General features: G+C 37.7%; 1 protein-coding gene across 7 annotated transcripts in view; it reads right to left on the bottom strand.

The window, feature by feature from the left end:
- LOC103126218 (triadin) overlaps positions 1 to 24954 on the bottom strand; it is a 279909-nt gene that overhangs the window by 182419 nt on the left and 72536 nt on the right. For all 7 annotated transcript variants that reach the window (XM_060190509.1, XM_060190515.1, XM_060190512.1 and 4 more), the window contains exons 3-4: positions 9595 to 9759; positions 8511 to 8543 (exon numbers count right to left, since the gene is read on the bottom strand). In XM_060190509.1, the coding sequence (XP_060046492.1) occupies positions 8511 to 8543; positions 9595 to 9759 (198 nt within the window). The remainder of the gene's footprint in view (positions 1 to 8510; positions 8544 to 9594; positions 9760 to 24954) is intronic.

Below are 24954 nucleotides of genomic sequence, written 5' to 3'. Positions count from 1 at the left end.
CTGAGTCACCTGGGCTTGATCAAGACAGGTTCTGCCTTTCTAAATCACTCCCAGATGATGTTAACATTGCTGCAGCACAAAACACTCGAGTTGCAAGTCCGAGTTCAGATTAAATTCTTATAATAATTCTTACTAAATGACTTCAGCATTCACAAATGGAATCTTAAAAATAATAACTGGGAAATACCTGTATATCAGTAAACACAGCATCTTTCTCTGCCAGATGAACTAATTAGCAGTCATTGATACCAGGTGACTTAACCATGGCAGGTTAACAGCCCAACCCACACAAGTATCCAAATGAATGCATATAAGTCCAATTCATATATGTACAAAAATTGTGTATGTTCAGCTAATAAACATTCACTGCTAATAGTTATTTCAACAGTTAAAACAGTGTTACAGTGATATGAGTTTAGTTTGCCTTCATGTTTTTGTATTTTTTTCTTTCTTTTTTTTTTTTTGCCACCAAAGCTATCACTTTTTTCTTTCTTTTTCTTTCTCTTTCTCTTTTCATAGTGACAAAAAGAAATGGGGAGGGGTAAGACAAGGAAAGAGAGGTACCAGGCTGAGCAGTGGCTCCCTGGTTGAGTGTAAATGTTACATGATAAATGACATGGGTCTGAGTCCCTGCTTATCACCTGTAGAGAGGATGCTTCATGAATGTTACGTAGATCTGTAGGTGCATATCTTCCTTTATTTATCTATATTTCTCCACCCCTTCTCTATTTCTTGCTCTCCTTTTAAATAAAATAGAAAGGAAAGAAGAAAGAAGGAAAAAATGGCCACTGGGAGTGGTGGATTTATAGTGCAGGCACTGAACTGCAGCAATAGAAAAAAATATTAGAGAGAAGGGAGGAAAAAAAGTAAAAGAGAAAGGAAGATAAATAGTTGCAGAAGTGCTCTAGCATTTGTGAAATTCTCCCACCCCCTCCATGAGTGAACTGGGGACTTGAACCTAGTTCCTTGAACATGCACGTGGATTCTACAGGTGCCTCATTTTTCTTTTTTATTTTTGATAGAGAATAAGAGACAAAGAGATAGAGAGGGGGTTAGAGGAAGAGAGAACTACCTGCAGCACTGCTCTACAGCTTATCAAGCTTCCCCCTTGCAGGTAGAGACCAGAGTTTTGAACCAAGGTCCTTGACCATGGTAATGTATACACTCTATAAAAGATTCAGTGCTATAGTGTGACACCAGCCCACATTTTCAGTACTTTTTAATAGTAAATTTATATAGATAAGTAGTTATTTCATGTAAATGAAATATTTAACTACTCAATTCTGCTCAGCTGTCTTCCTTACTGGTGTCATAATGCACACACCACACTTTATTTTATTTGTTTATAATTAATAATTTGGATTTCAATGGTTCTTATTCTGTAAGAGAAAACATATTGTAGAGCTTTAAAGCATGTAGTTCCCTGATATTGGGCTTCTGGAAATTCTGATTTGGTATATTTGAGATGGGAGGTAGTACACTGTTCCAAATGCAAAAATTAAATGCTGTGAACATTTGTAGTTTTCCTGCGAGAGTCTAATTGTTTCATTTATGCATTTGTTTATCTATTTTTCAGAGATGGAGTAGATAGGCAAAGAGAAAAAAATATAAGAGGCTATAGTGCTGAATCTTTTTCAGTGCAGTAGGGGAAGCACTCAAAACTGTTTCATGCATATAATAAAGAAACACACTATTCAAGTGAGCTTTTTGACTGGCCCTAGAATCCAACTTTAAAGCATTTTTTTTTTTAACCAAATCACTATTCAGCCCTGATTATGGTGTTTCAGGGAATTGAACCTGGGACTTTGGAGCCTCAGGCATGAGTGTCTTTGCATAACCATTATGCTATGTTCCTCCCACCCAAAGCATCCTTTTAATTTCAGGAATTAACCTTTTTCCAATTTCAATATGGGGTATGTTAACCCCATTCCTTCGTTCCAGAGGTTCCCCTTCCTCAAGGTCATGTCCCTAGCTAATTGACTAAGAGTATGCTACTCAATACATATCATTGAGAATATGCTATAGTTGCCTTCTAAAACACTTGGGAGAAAGCTCAGTGATTTTCCTAAGTTGATAAAGTAAGATAATGTTGACCTCTAGCTTTGGACAACCTTAATTGCCACATGAGGTAAGCCTACATGAGAATTAAACAAATGATGAGAGTTAAGAAAACAGTGTCAGAATAAAAAATAGAGAAAATTACTAAAACTATTAAATTATAAAGAAAACTTTTATCTTATCTATCCCTGAAGGCAATACCACTATTGTATCTTTCAGTGACTTGAACTAATAAAATATATTTCTCATTAAGCCAGTTCGAATTGGATTTCAGTCTCTTGGGAACAAAGCAATTCTAATTAAGACATCATCTGAATCAGATGCAGAATAGGAGAACATCACTAACAGAAACTTTCTTTTACTTTGTTTAAATTTGCTTTGTATGCCAGCAAATTGTTATTTTCTACTTGACAACACAGAGAGAAATTGAGAGGGAAGGGTGATACAGATGGAGAGAGAGATAGACACCTGCAGCACTGTTTCACTGCTTGTGAGGATCGGGGACTTGAACCTGGGTCTTATGAATGGTAATACGTGCACTCAACTGGATGTACCACTGCTCAGCCCCTCTCAACAGTTTCTAATAAAATACATAATTTAAAATTAGTAACATGTTAAATAAATTTGTTTAACCAACACGTTATTTTCCTATAAATATTGGAAAAGGAAATATATAGAACTGAGGAATGAATACAGAATGTATTCCACCTATGAGTTTCTCATTCATATCCTTCTCAATTATTTACTCTACCGCATTTCTTACAGGTGGACTGTAGTAACATAAAGATTGTTCTTGCCCTGACAAGAATTAAGTTGGCATCAAAATTCAATCTCTTGTTCTATTTTTGCCTGTTTCTTCAGGTCCTGCTCTTACTCAATTTTATTTTATTCCAGTTTTCTCACCTTGATGGATATGGCCTCCTTTGGAACCAGATTTCACTACCACTGTAGCAACTTGGAGAACTGAATCTCTCCAGCTATCCCAATGACCTCAGTCTCCCTCAATCTTTTTCATTATGAGCTCTCTTCCCAGTGAAATGGTTGTTCTCTCAGGTCTTTAAACCCCCCCCCCTCTTCCCATCAATGGAAATCTGATCAATATTGAGAAAGACAGGCTAAAGATAGAGCACTGAATCCCTTGTGCAGCCTGGGGGCAATATGCAGCAGTCCAGTTAGAGAGGTGAGTTCTGATGTAGGCTTATTTAGAAAAGTTCCAAAGATAAACGTATCTACATAACATTGTTATAAGGTCTACCTAGTAACCAGTATTCTGAGTTTATGAATTTTAACAAGCTTAGTCACTTTTCCATTTCCATACATTTTTTCACTCACCATATTTTTCATATTTTTCCAACACTTAATGTTCAGCTTGGTATAAGACTGCCAGCAAAGATGGATGCAAGGAAATCTCTGACACACACACACACACACACAAAAAAACTTTTCCATCTATCTCACCACATGGGACGCGATACAACATTCTGAATGGCCTAATCTTCAAGTTTTGAATATTTATGGAGCTCAGCTCTCTTGGGTTTTCTTTATACACTGTGACTGCAAAGAGCTATGGTGGATTTCAATAAACTGAGAGAAATACACAATGAAAGATATCAGTTTAAATTTAGTGAACTCTTCAATCTTGAGTGAGGTTCTTTAAGATAATTTAAAAACACAACTGTAAGAAGAACATAATATTTTTATGTTTATTTCTTGTTGTTTTTAAATCATTCTTTTCTTTATTATTGGATAGAGAGAGAGAGAAAAGTTGAGAGGGGAGAAGATAGAGAGGAAAAGAGACCCTGTAGCATTGCCTCACCACTCTTGAAGCTTCTCCCCTGCAGATGGGGACCAGGAGCTTAAACCCAGATCTTTGTGCACTGTAGTGTGTGTATTTAATCAGGTGGGCCAGGTGCCACCACCTGGCCCTGAGAATATATATATATATACATATATATATTATATATATATATATTTACACCTGGTGTAAAAGGTATCACATTACATGTGTATATACGTAGGTATATATTTACATATGTATATCACTAGGTCTATCTTCTGTTCTGTTGATGTGTATCAGATATTATTATCTCACAGAACATCAGCCTTCATATTTGGGTCTTATCCTAGCTTGAGAACAGTTCATTATTTCAAAGAACGTATAATTGGGGGGTGGGTGGTGGTGCAGCAGGTTAAGCAAAGGGGATCCTTTGAACCCTGGCTCCCCACCTGAGGAGGTTAGGGGGTGTCGCTTCACAGGAGGTGAAACAGGTCTACAGGTGTCTATCTTTCTCTCTCGCTTTCTGTCTCCCTTCCTCTCTCAATTTCTCTGTGTCCTATCCAACAGCAAAAATGACAAACACGGGCAATGAAAGGGAAAAAATAGCCTCCAGGAGCAGTGGATTCCTAGGGTAGGCTCTGAGTCCCAGCAATAACACTGGAGGCAAAACAAAACAAAAAAAAAAAAAGAAGAAGAATATATTACGGAAACAGGACCCAATTTGGGGGTGAGAGTGTTTTGTAGACATCTGTAATGGAGAGATGATAAATAGTACCCATGTATCAACAACTATACTGTAAACCATTAACTCTTTGCAGTAAGTGATCAAAGAAAAGAATAAAACAAACAAAAAAATTAACCATAATACAGAGGAATCTCTGGTTCTTATGCCAAGGCAAAAGAATGAAAAAAATAAAAAATATGTGTCATCTATGGGTTTATTCAATGTACGTTTAAGAGATCGTTAGTCTCAAAGAGTAGTCCACTTACATTCAAAAACACTAGTATTACTAACCTACACTGCTTTGGTTGTTTCAGAGTACTTCCTTTTCAATACAGAAATATTTCCCAAGAAGGAGCACTGAGAATAACTGAAAAAGAATTGCTTATATTTAATATTTGAAAGTCATTTTCAGCATTCAGTATTTCCAACTCATACTCTTTTCACTTTGTCCTCTAGAGACTCTCCTTCAAGAGCAACATAGTCTCACAATATTCAGCTGAGTAAAAAGCAAAGAAATTAAGTCAAACTTGTTATTCCTATTGGCACCTCACTCTATCACCTCTCTGACTTCAAATTCTTTCATCACAATACTGACCATCAGCAGATCAAGTAGATGCTTCCACTTTAGTAGGTGTATTGGGGCAGAGTAGGAAGGTCTCATAGTCTCTGTATAAAATATTTTTATTGTGATTTGAGGAGGAGCAAAGTGTTCTTATTCAGAATATAAACTGAAATGAATAATATTATAAACATGGATATGTTCTCAATGGATTAATTTTGGGAAAGCTTACACATGTAATGTGATACTTTAAAGCTCTCTACATTTGTCTACCACTTAGAAAGTGAGATGTCAATATATCTGTAATGTATATGCTCATGTGAAGAATGCTGAGCATTAGCAAACCCACCATACACAGCACATATCTATCCTTCTAGGAAATGTGATTTGCAATGACATTTGGTATTCATACTCAAAGGTTTTAAATAAGTACATCATTAAGTACTGTCTTTTATAGTGGTCCAGAATTTAGGACTTGCATCATGGACTGCTTTGTAATGGAATTTAAGATTAAGTTTTTTTTTTTTCTTTATTGGGTGGATTTATAACTTACAGCAGTTTGTACATGTGTAATATTTCTCAGTTTTCCACATAACTATTCAATCCCCTCTAGGTCTTCCACTGCCATCATGTTCCGAGGTCTAAACCCTCCCCAAACCCCAAAGACTTTTTACTTTTATGAAATACACCAAACCCGGTCCAAATTCTGCTTAGTGTTTTCCCATCTGTTCTTATTTTTCAACTTCTGTCTATGAGTGACAGCATCCCATATTCATCTTTCTCTTCCTGATTTATCTCATTTAACATGATTTCTTTGAGCTCCATCCTAGATGAGGTGAAGAAGATGAAGTCATCATATTTAATAGCTGAGTAATATTCCATTGTGTATATCATCTGTTGCTGGGCACCTGAGTTGCTTCCAGGTTTTGGCTATTACAAATTGTGACGCCATAAACATAGGTATACACTAATCTTTTTGGATGAGTATGTTGTGTTCCTTAGGATTTATCCCCAGCAGAAGAATTACAGGGTCATAAGGTAGGTCCACCTCTAACCTTCTGAGAGTCTACTTTAAATTTTAACAAACAGAGAAATAAATATTACATACATAATTAATGTAATGACACTACAAATTACATTTAATACCATAAAGCTATATTTGTGTATATGGATATAAGCCACAAATAACAGGTTCAAAAATTTCAACCATATTTATAATCTATTTCATAATCAATTCTGCAACGCTGAGATTATCTAGCTGGACCATTATTTCACATCAGAACTGCAAATTCCATACCTAAATAATAAGGTGGTTGAATTTTTATTTTGGTAAAAATAGAAATAAGTGGGCACAAAAAATTAACATTTTACCTACACTTACCAAATCCTTCATATAGATCAAGGGCAGTTAAATTAAGGATACCACAGTCTGATATTTTAGGCAACATAAAATGTCTAAATATGTTTAAGGGGATTGACTGGGAAAGAGTATTATTGAAATCATTTAAATGAACGAAGTATAAACATTTAAGATATTATCATTAGTTTACTCTTGGAGAAATTTGCCTCTTTTTTTCCCCCATTTTGTTGCCCTTGTTATTGTTATTGTTGTTGTCGTTGGATAGGACAGAGGGGGGTTGGAAGACAGAGAGGCAGAGAAAGATAGATACTTGCAGACCTGCTTCACCACTTGTGAAGCCACCCCCCTGCAGGTGGAGAGCAGGCTCGAATTGGATCCTTATACAAGCCCTTGAGATTTCCGCATGTGCACTTAATCCGCTGCGCTACCACAAGGCCCGGAAATGGGCCTTTTTATTAAAAACTGATGAATCCATTGCGTCACTCCATAGTAAGCAGTGTTAATAAAACCCAGGGCCATACAAATGCAAGGCACTTACTCTATTGCTAAGCCACCTCCTTACTCCCTCCAGAATGCTTCTTTTCTCTTTCTGGCATCATTAGTCCCCTCCCCTCCCCACAGTCCCTCCCCCCCCCCCCATCGCTTTCTCTTTCTCTCTCCTGTCTTTATTTATTGGATAGAGACTGCCAGAAATCAAGAGAGCACGGGGAGACAGAAGGGGAGAGAAACAGGGAGACACCTGCATCCCTGTTTCATCACTCTCACAGCTTTCCCCTGTAAGTGGGGACCACAGGACATTGAGTACTTGAGCTTTCTAAAATGTGCACTCCATGGGCTTCAACTCTTTATGATGATATATATTTTTTTAATTATCAAAAGGACAGAAAATGACAGAGACAGGGACACCAAAAGAAAGATATCACAACACTGATGTTTTCTTCAATAAAGATGGATCAAGGTTGAAACTGAGTTGTTGAAAAATACTTTTTTTTTCCCCAGAGCTCTGCTCAACTCTGGCTTATAATTGTGTGGGGGATTGAACCTGAGGCCTCAGAGCCTCAAGCATGAGAGTCTCTTTGCATAACCATGATGGGATTCCCCCTACCTGAGAATACTTCTTAAATTACAATTTTTAAATATTTAAGTGTAGTGGGGCTGAGTGGTGGTGCAACTAGTTGAATGCACAAGTTATAATGTGCAGGGACCCAAGTTCAAGCTCCCAGGCCCCACCTGCACGGGGAGAGCTTCAGGAGTTTTGAGTCGGGTGGTTTGGCACGAAACTCAAGGACCAGCATAAGGACCCAGGTTGGAGTCCCTGGCTTCCCACCCGCAGGGAAGTCTCTTCACAGGCAGTGAAGCAGGTCTGTAGGTGTTTATCTTTCTCTCTCCCTCTCTGTCTTCCCTTCCTCTCTCCATTTCTCTCTGTCCTATCTAACGATGACATCAATAACAACAACAGTGATAACTACAACAACAATAAAAAACAAGGGCAACAAAAGGGAAAATAAATATAAAAAAAATTTTTTTTAAGTTTTAAAAAATGGAAAGGTGAAGGAAAATGAGAAGCGGAGGGGAAAGGGTAGAGGAAAAGAGGAAACAGAAAGCATAAAACACCATAGTACTGAACAATGCCCATTGTGATGTAAGCCAAGTCATATGTATAGCAAAGTAGGCAGCCTCTCAGGTAAGCTACTATTCTTTTTTTGAACAAGTCTACAGAATGCACACCTCATTTTCACAGTTTCAACTCACATTGATCTGTATTCATATATATACACATACATATCTATATCTATATATACACATAAATACTACTGAAAGTATCTGCTTAAATAGTCAACTGAAATATAGTAGGAGAGGTTTCACTGTAAAGATTAAATATTTCCTCTTCTAACCATGTTTTGTTCTAGTCACTACCTAATAACACTATTAAAATTAAGGCTATGTTTGAAGCAAAATATATCTGAGTCATGCTGAAAAATCAGCATATATATATATGACAAAAATGCTTTTCAAAGAGAAAATAACCCACCTTTTTTTTTCAAGGGAGTTTCCTCTATTTCACCTAAAATAAAAGAAAAATGATAATTTAGAAAAAAAGATTCAGCATAGTATATTCTATCTTTCTGTTTTCTTTTGGTAATTCAGTCAAGATATTCATTTTGAATATATCAACCTCGTATTGTTGTGCATCCCAAATACTAGTTTTTGAACTGTAAACTACATTTATGCACATGTACTTATGACAGTTTAATTTTTTTCAGTTCAATAAAACTGTGGCAGTGATCCAAATTATAAAACACAGTTCCTATATCATGTTTACTTCAGATAGGTCCCTATTGCTCATTTTGACTTTTCATTGAGGTCAAAAGATAGAGATGTAGGTAAAGTCATTGAAAGGAAAAACATAATAGATATTCTGGTGGCTTAGGTTGAGTACATAACTTCTGATGACTAAAATAAAGTGATCTAGAGGGAAGTATTACAATTCTTTGTTTTCACAGTCACACAATAGCAGTTTGTGTGTGGTTTTAGCTTGTGGTTTCTATTTATTCATTAATATAAAAAGCAAAGGTTAGTTGAATAGTTGTTGTGACATTTACAATGTATTTCTCCATTCTATACCTTCATTTGATTCAGTAAATTTACTTTTGAATATGATTTTTGTGAGATTGCTTTCTTCTATGTGACTCTGAATAGTATGGATATGTATAAAGTATTTATAGCCATGTTTAATTCTGTTACTTTTTGAGTCTTTTGTAAGAATAAACTGGGAACACAGCTACTATTTATTCCAAAGAAGCTTACAAGTAAATCTGAATTTCTACTGTGGTTTTGTAATAAAACTATACTATAATTTTATTCTAATGATAGCACTTAATTTTAAAAATCTTTGCTATGATAGCTGTTATGAGATGAAAAGCAGAGATTAATTTACTAATTTAGACTTCCTGTTGATATGCTACTAAACACAAATACATATATATATATATATATAATTTTTTTTTAATTTTAGCCCAACACAAGGGTTCATTTTTGTTTAAACTTAAGCAAAATAGTATATTACATATCTAATAAAGACCTGGCATTTAAACATGCTCCCATGTGGTTTGTACCTTTATCAGTGTCGTCATCTCCATCTTCCTCCTCTTCTTCATCACCATCAGAAGAGATGATGTCAGATAATAATGAAAAGAAGCCATAAATCCAGTCAGTGGTGTCCTCCACAGTATCATGTACAAGTTTTAGAGGATCTGAGCCAATCTTGGAAATAGAGCTTGCTAAAAGTAATTAAAACCAAAAGAAAGCTTTTATAATGATTCTCAAAGAAGCATAGCTATTTTCTCTTTCTTTTGTTATATATGCATATACACATACACATAAACATACATATACATATATTGTCATACCTTTAACCCTAGTCCAAATAAAACTGGTTTTACAGATTTGCTCTCTGGACACAATTAATATGTACATTTCATGAGTTTAAATATTTCCCCAGTATAAGTTTTTGACTGAAATACTTTCTTACCATAGTATCATATTTAATTAATTCAAAAAGGAAAAAAATAGATTAACTTTGATAGCATAACCCAAAGCAGTACTACAGATTGTCAAGAAAGAAATTTAACATGCAAATGAAGTGTACAATATAGGAGAAATTTAGAAATGAAGTGAAGCACTGTATATTTCTGTTATACAAATTGCAATAAATAAAAACACAGTTATGGATACTCAGGAACAGAAGGAATATTTTTTGTCTCACAATGTATTTGAAAGCATTATAGAGAAAATGATTTTAAATTTTCAGACAAGAATTATACTTACAGTAAATGTATTTGATCTAAACAGATTTGGATAACTATAACTAAAGGGGGTAATAAAGGGGTCTGGTGTTGTATGCATTACCAGGCTTAAGGACCTGAATTCAAAACCTTGGAAAGCTTCATGAGAGGTGAAAGAGTGCTGCAGGTGTCGCTTTTTCTCTCCCCCTCTCTATTTCCTCCTTCCCTCTTGATTTCTTTTTGTTTATACACAATAAGTAACTAAAATATTCTGAAAATAATGAAGACTAGTAAGTTTATTTTATTACATATCATGGTATCTAAGGCCAAATCTAGGTTTGTAAACATAGTAATAATATCAAATTCCAGCTAAATTTAATCTGCTTATTCTTGTTAGAAATCCCAGTACCGAGCATGGACCGACCAGTCAACGCCCATGTTCAGCGGGGAAGCAATTACAGAAGCCAGACCTTCTACCTTCTGCAACCCTCAATGACCCTGGGTCCATGCTCCCAGAGGGAGAGAATGGGAAAGCCATCGGGGGAGGGGGTGGAATATGGAGATTGGGTGGTGGGAATTGTGTGGAGTTGTACCCCTCCTACCCTATGGTTTTGTTAATTAATCCTTTCTTAAATAAAAAAAATTAAAAAAAAAGAAATCCCAGGACCTTAAAATAGCAAGTAATTGAATTTCTAGTTCTTCATTAAATAGAATTAGGAAAGACTAAAGTCTATAAATCATACTTTTTAATATCATGAGAGATAAACACCTTTTTCGTGAAATGAGAGATTAAATAATCAAAATTATTTATAGCAGATAAATTAGGTATTTCCACAATGTAGTTATTCTCATTCTAATTTTATGAAAATAGTTCTGAAGAAGTCAGGATAGCCTTTAATATCTGATTGAAGAGGTGAGACATCTCGATAGATGGTATCATTTGCTCCTGATTTTTCATCAGTATGCAATTATATTTAGGAGCTGCAGTTTTCCTGATTTACAAATTATTTTTGTTTTATCAAAGATTATTCTCCCTATGATACTGTTAAGAGAGCAGAATCAGACCAATGGATAATAATACATAAAGGTTAAGTGCTTCAGAATAGACTGTTATTTTGATTGAGCTATTACATCATTTGAACATTTGAACAGAGGAATGTAGGGATTTCACTTACGTAACGTCTTTTGTTGTGTTATAGATTGAAAAGATGTCAATTTGGAAATATGGAAGAGTCAAACTAATGAATCCAAGAGAAAAAGTATGGTAATTTCTACGAAGCACATTGTAGTAAATGTGTTTATAGATGGCCATATTTTTTAATGTATTTAAAAGACATAATAATGATATGGCACAGGAATCCAACATCCAACACTCTCAGGGGAGGGAACTCCCCCCCCCCTTTTTTTATATTATATTCGACAGAATGGAGTTTTTAAAAAAGAGAGGAGAAGAGATAGAGAAGGAGAATGAAATATAGTTGCCCCAGATCTGCTTCAGTTCAGTGTGAGGCGTCCTTGTTGCGGGTGAGAAGCAGGATCTCAAATCGGGTCCTTACTCATAGTACTATATACACTTTATTCACCCCACTGCCTGGCACCCTGTTTCAATTCTCTATATTCCACTTTTGAGTCAAACTATCCAGTAGTTTTCCCTCACTTCTTTTTTCACTTACTTCACCAAGCATAATCACTGCTAGGTTCCATTCATTTTGTCCCAAAAGACTTGCTCTAATCACATAACTTTACTCCTTCAACCTTATTTTACTACATTCTGTGAGCAAGAAGTAGGGGGAGATTAGCCCCTAGGGAAAGGAAAGGAAATGGAATTTTATATTCATAGTTGAGGATTTGCAATAGGCAACTGGATTGTGCTGATATCATTAAGGGTGCTTTTAGTACTAATATATTTTATACCTAATGGGAATATACTTCAAATGGCATTTTTGATGATCTGAACAGATTGAGATTATTGCTACTATCCCCCTTCCTTCCAAGTGTTTACTAAGGGACTTAACAATGAAAGTCATTGTTTTTTAATTTACACTAAAATATCCTTATGCTAAGTGCATTACATATAGCCTTCAGACATGCATATTATCTGATTCTAAAGTACTCAAATCAGACTATATTATAACAAATTTGATATATAGCCATAATATATTTAAATGGCAAAGTAGTTCCCAAGATGATTCTTTTTTCTTTTTTTTTTTTTCATTGCTGTTTGTTTCATTATTTTTTTTTTGTTTGTTTCACTGTCACTGGGGCCTCACTGGTCTGGAATGACTTTTTTTTTATGTGGAAAGAAAGAGACACACATAGACCCCACAACACTGAACTAGGCTGCCATAGTACTTTCGTGTGGTATAATTAGACTGGAATATGGATAAAGCAGGAACTCTCGTAGCTAAACTATCTTCCCACCCCCTTTCAAAATGATTCTTATTCCCTTGCTTAGATATCACACATAATATTAACAGAAATGATAGCCAATGCATTTCAAGTCTTCTAGATATCTTTTTGAAGAAATATTCAGGTATTTTTTTATTTTATTTTATTTTTTAAACTTCATGTTTTTATGGGACAGATTTTACTCATATGGTAGACTGGAATGAGTGTTTGGTTGAGGTTGAAATGTACTGACATCGATCTTGGAGAAATATGGAAATGCACAGGGGCCCAGTGGTGGTGCTCCTGTTTGAGCACACATGTCACAATGCGTAAGGACTTGGGTTCGAACCCCTGTTCCCCACCTACAGTGGGAAAGCTTTGCAAGTGGTGAAGCAGTGCTGCAGGTGTCTCCGTCTTTATCTTCCCCAACCCTCTTGATTTCTGATTCTCTCCATCCAATAAATAAAGATAATTTTAAATATTTTTAAAATACAAAAAAAAGAGAAAGAAATGTACCCTCCTGAAAACAATAATCCAACAAATCAACATTTCCTCAATAAAATTACACTGAAGCCCAAAATAAAAAGTGGAACAAGGAATTTGTAACATGAGAACATAAAAACTAGTTTTGCTGTAGCCACCTTGTAACCACAAAGATAATAGCTGACTTTTTGAAAAAAAAAAATTAAAATAACCTGACATCATGATGTGATTGACTGAGGCACTGAATTAGTACAGTCTTGACATAATTACCCTCCCTCCAGTGTATCTATTATATGAAATAAGAAACATAGTTCAACATTCAAATCACTCTTAATTTTATTTTGTATCTCTTACAGAAAGAAAAAAAAAAGAAAGAAATACTATCCTGGGATATGGGAAATAAAAAAAAATCTCTTTAGGTTGCTTATAGTCAGTAATGGAACTCTTGGCACTGAGGACAGTTCCAAAAGGTGCAAGAGAAGCAAGGCAACACTTAAATTTAAATATGAGCTTTATTTACTCTCTGTTTTTTTAAGTAAAACTGCATAGACACTTCAGTTTTTTTTTAATATTTTATTTTATTTATTTATTCCCTTTTGTTGTCCTTGTTGTTTTATTGTTGTAGTTATTGTTGTTGTCGTCGTTGTTGGATAGGACAGAGAGAAACGGAGAGAGGAGGGGAAGACAGGGGGAGAGAAAGATAGACACCTGCAGACCTGCTTCACCGCCTGTGAAGCGAACTCCCCCGCAGGTGGGGAGCCGGGGTTAGAACCGGGATCCTTATGCCGGTCCTTGTGCTTTGCGCCACCTGCGCTTAACCTGCTGCGCTACAGCCCGACTCCCAACACTTCAGTTTTTTAATGGGAACATAAAAGTGAAATTAATTTAGTCATTGTCTGTGCTTTAATCCTAAAGAATTGAGTTCATGATTTCACCATTGTCCTTGACCTTCAATTATACATTCTTAAAATTATATTTGTTTCTTCTTTATTTTTTCACCTCTTGAGAAACATGAGCAAAGACTACAAACATGAGCCTTGAGCTCAGGCTAAGAGTGCTAAAGTTCAGGTCTCCCACCTAGGGCATGCATGACAAGATACATTGAAACCAGAGACAAAAGGGAAAAGTAAGTGATACCAGTACAATCCTTTGCTATTTCTTCCTTTGTTCTAATCCCAATTTTAATTTATGCATTTTATTTTAAAAACAATTTTTCTTGATTTTTATTTCTTATCACATTATGGAGGAGGGTATCAATTAGCAAGACTATTTACACAGATGTAACAATTTCATATCTCCCCATGGTAGGTGTCAACACTCCAACCCCACACCCACCAACAATTTGTTCTTTCTTCCAACATTAGGCCACTGAGTTTTCACACCTTTTCAAACCCGTCCTGCCTCCCCCCTTTAGAGTACATAGATCTGTAGCAGTGAATCATGGCTGTTATGAATTTACCCTCCAGTATCCCTTTCTTTGTTTAAATCTCACCTATGGGTGACACCATCTGGTACTTGCTCTTCTGGCTTATGACTTTGTCTTTGATGAACATCTGTGAGAATTTTTTGAAATGATTACTGTCTCTACACGATTTATATGTAGCATTGTAATTAAAAAAAAAAAAACCTCCGAAGATGAGAATGGAATATATAGATGGAAACACAAAATAAAAAAAAAAAAGTCTAGCTCCTAAGCAATGATTTTCTCTATTGAGTTAATAGGATACTTACATCTAGAAATAAAGTTAAGAGAATGTAATTCTTTTTTTTTTCTTTTCTTTTCTTACTACCAAAGCTATTGCTGGGGCTAAATACTATGAATCCACCACTCTAGGTGGCCATTTTTTCCCCCTTTTTGTTCTTGTTTTTCTTTCTCTTATACTTGATAGGATAGAGAGGGGAAAGGAGATAGGGAGAGAGAGAAAGAGACACTTGCAGACCTGCTTTTCCAGTCATGAAACTCCCCCTTGCATGTGGGGACTGGAGGCTCATACCTGGGTCCTTGGACATGGTATTATGTGAGCTTAACCAGGTGTGCCACTGCCCAGCTCCTGAGAATATATTCTTATTAAATAGTTTGAACTTCAAATCCAGTATGACTCATAATAATCAAATATTTCTTAACAATATAGAGTTGAAATGCTAATTTAATTTATTTTTAGCCAGAAGATATTTGAAGCAAAAAATTATTCATGGTCTACTTAATAACTCTGAGTTTCCAGTCCCTGACCTTTTCAGCACATTACTACACAGGGATATTCAAGAAGCAATAAACTCACAGATGAGAACTAAGAAACATAACAAGGTATAGTACTGGGTGAAACCTCAGTGGACTGTGGTTTATTTCAATAGATACGGGACACATAATGAGGAGAGGTTAGGTATTTAAGATCCTGCAGTAAAAGTGGATTACAGTCTGGTGGAATGTTAAACATACTGATATCACAGTGAAATGTGAAAATGTACCTTAGTGAAAATAATAATTCCATCAATCAACATTTCTTCAATAAAGTGATATCAAGGTTGAAAAAGAAAAGCAATAACAAACAGAATATCTACTTTTCCTCTATTTTTTGTAAAAGTCAGTGACTTCTTGGGAGCTACTCTCTTCCTTGATCCAGCTTTCTAGTCTTATTTCCAACTCAGATAACATCTCCCCAGACAATACCTTTAGTCCACCTGCATGTTAGCTATTGGGCTCAGGCAAAAATATGCATAAAATAAACCTACTAGCTTTTTCCAAAATAGGGACCCCAAATATCATCTGCTATATCTTTGTATTTAGGTTCCTGATAAAACCTGCTTTATATCTTAATATTTTTCATCCACCAAGTTGCAGATAGGAGCATGATGCCAACCTGACATCCCTGGGCAGATGACCTCACCAGTTTGTCCTGGAACCCCACTTCTCCAGAGTCCTGTCCCACTAGGGAAAGATAGAGACAGGATGGGAGTATGGATAGATCTGTCAATGTCCATATCCAGGAGAGAAGCAGTTACAGACACCATACCTTCCACCTTCTGCACCGCATAATGATCCTGGATCTATGCTTTCAGAGGGATAAAGAATAGGACAGCTTCTAGTGGAGAGTATGGGATACAGAACTCTGATGGTGAGAATTGTGTAGAATTGTACCCCCTCTTATCCTACAGATTTGTTAATCACCATTAAATCAATAATAAAAAAATCAATGTCTTCATTAAAATAAAGCTTACTCAAGATAATATACATAAAAACTATTTAGGTTCAATTGCGTAGCTTCCAAACAATTTCTCAGGTGGTGGGTATACCATTTGATCTGAACATAGTTGGCCTCGTTTAATGATGCCAGAACTGTTATCTTTAATATTACTCATCACTTTTGAGGGAATTCTTAAAATATCTTACTTACTAATGCAAGACAGAAAGGAAGAGAGCACCAAAGCCTTGCTTTGGCACATGGAATGCGGTGGGTCAAATTCTGGATCTCATGCCTCCAAGTTCAATGTCCTACTCACTGTGCTACCTCCAAGACCCAGGAACCATTTTTTAATATCCATTTATTTATAATAAACAAAAGGAGATGGAGCCAGGCTGTTGCTCATTCAGCTGAGTGCACACATGTCTGTGTGCAAGGACCTGAGTTCAAGCTCCGAGCCTCCACTTGGAGGTGGAAAGTTGTATGAGAAGTGAAGCAGGCTGCTGGCCTCTCTCATTCTCTCTCCCTCTTTTCTTTAATTTTTATTAATTTATTTATTACTGGACAGAGAAAAAGAAATTGAAAGGGGAAAGGGAAGTAGAGAGGAACAGAAACAGAGAAGCTTTCCCCTGACAGGTGGGATATGATTACTGGGAATGCTGGAGCTATGCAGGCACTGAGTCCCAGCAATAACAATGGTGATGAAAAGCTAACAAAATAAACATGCAAGGGGGGTTGGGCAGTAGTGCAGCAGCTTAAGTGTGCAAGCAAAGTGTAAGGACCAGAGTAAGGATCCCGATTGGATCCCTCACTCCCCACCTGCAGGGAGGTCAGTAGCTTCACAAGCAGTGAAGCAGGTCTGCAGGTGTCTTTCTCTCCAGCTTTCTGTCTCCCCTCCTCTCTCTCGATTTCTCTCTGTCCTATACAACAAAAACAGCAACGACAACAATAACAACAACAAGGGCAACAAAATGGGAAAAAAATGGCCTCCGGAATTCGTAGGGCAGGCAACAACCAGTCAGTTGGTAGTTTTGAGTTTGACACTCCAATTAAATATCTTTATCCATTAAATCAGAGAGAAAGCACTGCAAAAACGGTATCATCTGTTTTCCATCAACACCATGCCTCGGCCTCGCGTGAGCTTAATGTGCAGCTTGGCGATACGAGAATGCAGCATGAAGCCCAGCCAGTCTATCTTGGCGTTACTCTCGATCGCACTCTGTCATTTCACGAACATCTCATAAAAACTGCAGCAAAGGTGGGCGCGAGGAATAACATCATTGCAAGACTGGCCAGCTCCTCATGGGGCGCGAGCGCTTCCACACTACGATCATCATCTCTGGCATTATGCTATTCCACTGCAGAATACTGTGCCCCAGTATGGTTCCGTAGCCCCCATGTCCACTTGGTCGATTCCAAATTATATTCCTCCATGAGGATAATTTCTGGAACCATCTGTTCCACCCCAGTTCCATGGCTGCCAGTTCTTAGCAACATCGCCCCGCCAGATATTCGTCGGGATGCGGCATCATCTAAGTTCATTTCCCACGTCTATGCTCGACCGGACCTGCCAATATACGCGGATATCTTCGCCCACCCTGTCCAACGCTTGACGTCTTGTCACCCAATCCGGTCCCCTACACCTACACTGAACTTCTCTGTTCCAGACTCTTGGAAACAGAGTTGGCAGTCAGCTGAGGTAAAGAACAAACACCTCATCACAGACCCCTGCAAGCGTCAACCCGGCTTTGACCTAGCACGTTATGATTGGGCCCTCCTCAATCGCTATTGAACAGGCCATGGCCGGTGCACCGCTATGTTCCATCGCTGGGGAGCCAGAGACGACCCTAACTGCCCCTGCGGCTCCTGACAGACTATGACCCACATAGTCAACGACTGCCACCTCTCCAGATTCAAAGGAGGTCTCGAAACTTTACATCAGGCTCAACCTGACGCTGTTGACTGGCTAGGGAAGAAGGGCAAACGCTAGAAGAAGAAGAGAGAAAGTGAGGTTAAATTCATGATCCGGGAAGTTATTATGTGTGAAGGTCTGTAAGCATACTTATTGGTAAATAGGTCAATTAAGAAAGAAAAAATGCTTATGAATCCAATTTTTTCTTTAAAATTGAATTTTTTACTGAATACGGTGAGAAGACTACATTTTTAGACCTTACCTTACATACTCAATTTGTTTGGAATTATTTCACAGCTTTTTAATTTTTAATCATTACTATCAGGTCATGTTAGAAAAGAATTGATTCTGTTATTAAATTAAGAAATATGTACTAAAGATAAATAGCTAAATATGGTGGCACTTCACTCATTGCTTGTACAGTTAATGCAAGATCATCACAGCTAAAACAATGAAATAAGCTGATATTGCCTAGTAGTAACAAGAGTGCCATGGTGTCAAGCAAGGGGGGGGGGCAGGCATAAGAAAGGCTTAAAGAAGGAAATGACAGTCAACAATTTCAGGGTTACAAAGTTAGACAAAGGTTGAAATGTTAAATGTGCACTGAAAGTATTTAAAAGTCACCTGTGGATCAGGGGAAATAATTCAACTGGAAACGAAGTTCCCAGTTCTATTCTTTTTATTTTTTATTTATAAAAGTTCTATTCTTGATGCTACAAGTATCAAAGTGGTTCTCTGGCTCTCTCCCTCCTTTTCCCTCTTCCTATCTCTCTCCCTCTCCTGCTACCATTCCCCTCCTTCCTATCCCTCTCTACCATGTGAAACTCTATTTCCAGTGAGTGGAATAAATGTAAAACAAAGCATTGATTTATTAGCAACATTTCAGCAATGATATTAACATAAGATCTTCTTTTACAAGTTTGGGGCAGAAATAAAAAGAACTGTATCCAAATATAGATACAGCAGGTGACGAGAATTTGTTTCTTTGAGTCAGAATAATGCACTTAGAAAGGAGAAAGGATATAGAGAAAGGGACTTTGTAGTTTCAGAAAGACGATGACACTTAAATCTATAGCATTTAAATATAAAAACATTGAAAAGGTACATCCTTAGGGGGCTTTTCCTTCTTATGTACATCTTCCCCCGCCAATATTTCCCTAAGAGAAACAGCTTTAAAAAGTGAAAGCTTCCCCCCTTCTTTGTATGTAATAGAAATTGTGAGGAGGAGGAAGAGATAAAGAGGGGGGGAAGGAAAATTAAAGAAAGAAAGAAAGAAAGAAAGAAAGAAAGAAAGAAAGAAAGAAAGAAAGGAAGGAAGGAAGGATGGAAGGAAGGAAGGAAGTCACTTACAGTACTGCTTCACCACTCCTGAAGCTTCTCCCTGGGGATCTGAGCCCAGGTCCTTGTATATGGTAACTTGTGAACTCAGCTGGGTATGCCAGTGCCTGCTATCCCTACTTGATCCCCCATGGGCTTCTCTGTTAAATTGATTGAACAGGACTTTATTTTTTTAATAGTTAATTTATTTATTCCTTTTTGTTGCCCGTGTTTTTTTGTTGTAGTTATTCTTGTTGTTGTTATTGATGTCATCATTGTTGTTGGACAGGACAAAGAGAAATGGAGAGAGGAGGGGAAGACAGAGAAGGGGAGAGAAAGACACCTGCAGACCTGCTTCACCTCTTGTGAAGTGACTCCCCTGCAGGTGGGGAGCCAGGCGCTTGAACCGGGATCCTTAGAAGGGGGTCCTTGTGCTTTGCGCCACGAGCGCTACCGCTGGACCCTCCAACAGGACTTTAAAAATCATTTTAACAGGGAAATAATAGTGATGCTACTAGCACAGCACCTTATAAAGTAAACTGAAACCTCAGTCTCAGACTGAAAAATCAAACCTCAGGAACAACTAATCAGAAACAGAATCTGCATGTTGTAAGTAAGGTGACCATTTAAGCTATAATCAAACCTATAATTTTTTTTCCCTTTTGTCCTTTGTCAGTAGTGATCCTAGTGATTTCAGGTTTGGCACTTTCTCATTCAACTTGATTTTTGCCCAGGTAAAAATATTAAGTAAAATTAATATAGTTCAGTTTTATCTTTTAACAGCCCAGATAAATATATATTTCCCAAGCTAAAATTTCCCATTTCTTTTTATTTCTTTTTTACAATTTTATTTGGGAAGTGGTTGGTTTATAGGACAATTGCTGACTCATCTGTACAGTTTCTTTCTCCCCCTGTTAGGTAGGTGTCTGTACACTACTCCCACCACCAACCCAGTCCTTCACAATCTTGCACTAGAGAGCAAACACTCTGCCCCTCTGCCTGATCTCTGTTTCCAGAGTATTTTGCATTGCTGTATACAAAGAAATAGCACTTCTCACCCATTTTATCTCTCATTGTAATCTTCAGATCCTACTCACATTAAATCATTATGACACAATAACAGAATCTTCTCCCTCTTTTTAGCAAGAACTGTGTAAAAAAAAAAAAAAAGACAGAGACAGACCTCTTAAATCACACTGGGTTCCAAAAGATTTAAAAAAAAAAGATTAAAAAAATTATTTACAATTTTGAAAAAAATAGATACTTGCAGATGTTGGTTATCTAGATGCATATAAACCATAAAAAAGCTAAGATTCTAATTTTAAAAGAACTTCAGTAAGTTGTTTGTTATATTGACAGCACAAGGAAATGACTGTCACTTTTTCGTATTTACATTTGAATAGTCATAGCATGGATTCAATTCTTGCCACCTAGCATCGAAAGCATTGGCATTTGCTGACTACTGTGTCAGCATTTTTTTCAATGAAAATTTTCTCACACTCATCTTTACTATTAGCCAACTTCAAAATCTTAGAAATGTGCATCTCTGTGGAACCCTAACGGTGTTAAACCTAAGTATCTTCAGTGAAATCTAGGAGCTTTATGATAATGCTTCAAAACTGGAATGTTCTGTTTCTCATCTGTTACATTTTTTTTTTAATTTCTTTATGGGAGGATTAATGTTTTGCACTCAACAATAAATACACTAGTTTGTACATGTATAACATCTCATCTGTTACATTTTGAGGCCCTAGGTATAACACTGAATGCAAATAGATGTGCACTTCACCTCTCTTTCTCAATATGACCCCAATCAAGGAATTTTTCACTGGCAAAATTATATTGCAGATGTTAAAGCCTGGAATGTTTCCAGCTACCAAGAATTTGAGCCATACCAAACAGAAGATATTTTATTCCAAAATAAAACCACAAACAATTTTTGGGATTTTAAACCCATGTTATGCTTAATGTAAAAAAATAATAATAATAATCATAACATACCTTTATTAATAAGCATGGTGTGGTTGTTGTGATGTTTGTAAAAAGTAATTTGCATTACTCTTAAAATATATTTTTATATATAAACAAAATCACAGTTTCCACATGCTGTAAAGAATACAAAAATAGAGGGCCAGGTGGTGATGCACCTGGTTGAACACACATGTTAAAGTGCCGAGGATCCAGGTTTGAGCCCCTGGTCCCCACTTGTAGGGGGAAAGCTTTATAAGTGGTGAAGTAGGTCTGCAGGTGTCTTTCTGTCTTTTTCCCTCTCTATCACCCCCTTCCCTCTTGATTTCTGACTGTCTTTATCCAATAAATAAAGATAATTTTTTAAAAATACAAAATTAATTTTGTGTGGATATTTAGACTTCCACAGATTTGTTTTCAGACTAATAGTCAATGGAATCAATTTTATGATAACATAAAATAGTCAAAATAAAATATTACAATCTGATTGACTTACTAAGGTCATTTTATTATAAATGTGACAGGCCAATGGAGAAGAGAGATACTAGATTGTGGACTGATAAAAGATAACTTGACTCACTGTCTAACAAACAAGCATTTTATCAAGTTGAGGTTACCTTGAGAAAACTCTTGACATACGTGTGCGTATTCTTTTTTAAAAAAAAGATTTTATTTATTTGTTAATGAGAAAGATTTGAGAGAGAGAGACAAAAAGAACCATACATCACTTTGATACATGTGCTGCTGGAAATTGAACTCAGGTCCTCATGCTTGAAAGTCTAGTGCCTTAGCCTCCTGGGCCACCATATGTGTGTTCTTCAGCTTTTATATTGTACAGCACTATCTCAATGATTTCTTAAAATTATTTTTATCAATTATAATAGTAGCATGTAGTGTGAATTAGCATTTACTATACCACTTAAGAATAACAAATGGAACAGAATTACTAGAACATTTCCTTGATATAAAATAGAACACATTAATCATTGGATTTCTACTAACCTAAGTATATTTATGTGATATTTAAAAATTGAAAATCATGTAGTTAATTTACCTTTTAAAAATATGTCTATATATCTCTATGACACATTGAAATATACTTAAGGTTATGAAGAATAAATTCCAACTACAATTATTTAGCAATTTCTATTTGCCATTCAAATTCCCAAGTAATCTGTATATACTAACTCAGTGCTCACCAAATCATATAACATAGATGCTACTGTTAGCTACAGGGAATGAAACAGTCACAGAGAAGTGATTTTTCAGCAATATTACAAAGATAATAATCAGCAGAGTCTGGATTCTAACTCAGTACTCAGTTTCTCAGAGCTTAGTTTAACTCTTTTTGTCTTAGTTATAATTACATGTATTTGTTCTTATGGTTATTTTTGCTTTATACATGCTTAATAGTCTAGCAAATAATTGTTGTTTCTATAATTTAAATCCTATTGAATCATATTATTAGGCAGTAAAGCAGGGCTTGAGCCAGAATAAAAAGTCCAAGAAATGTCAACCATTAATTAAAACCTTGTATACATGAGAACTGATAAAGTCTGAAAGATTGCATGTAGTAGTGTCTCAGTCTTCTAGTCTCCTAAAATGCAGTAAGATATTCATATATATGGGCATATACATGTTGCTGAGGACTTATTCTGATGCAGTCTCTGCCCCCAGGTTTTTCTATGCCTCGCTAAATCCTAGAGTGCCCCCTTTCAACCAATCCTGGCTCCGCCCCCAGGTTTTCCTATGCCTCGCTAAATCCTAGAGTGCCCCCTTTCAACCAATCCTGGCCCTACACGTCACCCCTGGTTGTCGCCCAATAAAAAGCCCCCTCACCCCTCCCCTCGCTCTCTGGGCTCTCGGCTCTCCCTCTCTGAGGTCTCGCTCCCTGCTCTCCCCCCGTGGTCGGCCATTGCTGGCTGGCTCCACGTGGTCTGAACCAAACCTCCCCCCCATCCTATAATAAAGATCTGTGTACCCCTTTGCTCTGGACGTCCGCTCTCTTCTCCGCGGTGCAGCCCGACACCAGACCACCTCAACAACATCTGGCGCCCATCGTGTTCCGTACCCACACCACGCCCGGCCTGAGGTCTCCGAAACCGCCCAGACACAGGTAAGTGGCATCCGCCCACTTCTGTGGCCCCGCGTTTCCCTCCACTATGGGAAATTTCTCGTTTTATGAGGAGGTGTCCCAGTCATTATTTCTTGACCTGGGACAGATTCCCGCTGTCATAAAAGGTTTAATTTTCGCTACCCCTTGGATTTTTTTAACTGTGGTCGCCACTTTCAAGATATGTAAAACGTGGTATGCCATAAGGATAAGTGACCTTGAGGCTGAGGTACGAGAGTTAAATCACATGTGCTTAAGACTTAGACATCCTAAGCGATCAGCGGCTAAACCCAAGAATTCTGTTCCCACAGACACGCACACGTGTTCGGACGCTCCTCCTCTGACCCCACCCCCTTCCGCCGTTCAGGTTTCAGCTACGCCTGCGTTCCTGAACCCTGCCCCTTCCGTCCCGGTTTCAGCTTCCGTTTCAGCTCCGCCTGAGGCGCCTGCGTTCCTGAACCCCGCCCCTTCCATCCCGGTTTCAGCTCCACCTGCGTTCCTGAACCCTGCCCCTTCCGTCCCGGTTTCAGCTTCGCCCACGGCCCCTGCCTCCGCGGTTTCAACTCTGCCTGCAGCTTCTGCGTTCCTGAACCCCGCCCCTGCCCCTGCTGTCCCAGTTTCAGCTCCGCCTGCAGCTTCCATTTTCCTGACCCCGCCCCCGGCCCCTGCTGCCGCGGTTTCAGCTCCGCCTGAGGCTTCCTCGTCCCTGACCCCGCCCCCTGCTGATACATCACCATTAAGAGATCTAGTGGCAGAGATACGAGAGCTAAAGGATATTTTTTCAGCATTTAAGGATTTTAAACCATGTGCAGTCCACCCCGGGAGCTCCGTCCCCGTAGATATGCGTTTAGTCTCCCCTGCAGCCACTACAGCAGTTTCTACTGAACTTTCCACTTCTGTAGCTCCCTCTCCCGCGCCACCGGACCAAATCCACACATTCCCGGTAAACTTGGCCCCTTCTAAACAAAACCCTCAGCCGTGGCAGCCATATTCCTCGAAAGAACTTGGAACGCTCAGGCAAGCAGTCAGGGAGGACGGTATGCACTCTCCATGGACCAAGTCCGTTTTGAGAAGCTTTTACCAGCATTTAAATACACCACAAGACTGGAAAGAACTGGCTCGTGCTGCACTCCCAGACCCTCTCTATCTTCAGTGGCAGGCATGTTTCCGCGATGAGTGCTCTAGGCAATCGCAGGAAAATAGTAACAAACAGATAGAATGGAATTCTGATGCTTTGTTTGGAGCAGGAGCTTATGAATCTGGAGCTCAGCAGGCAGAAGCCAGGTTTCCAACTGGTTATTTTGAACAGGTACGCATCTGTGCAACACAAG

Source organism: Erinaceus europaeus, chromosome 4, assembly GCF_950295315.1.
Source record: "Erinaceus europaeus chromosome 4, mEriEur2.1, whole genome shotgun sequence".
NCBI lineage: Eukaryota > Metazoa > Chordata > Mammalia > Eulipotyphla > Erinaceidae > Erinaceus > Erinaceus europaeus.
This window is presented reverse-complemented; position numbering and strand designations above follow the sequence as displayed.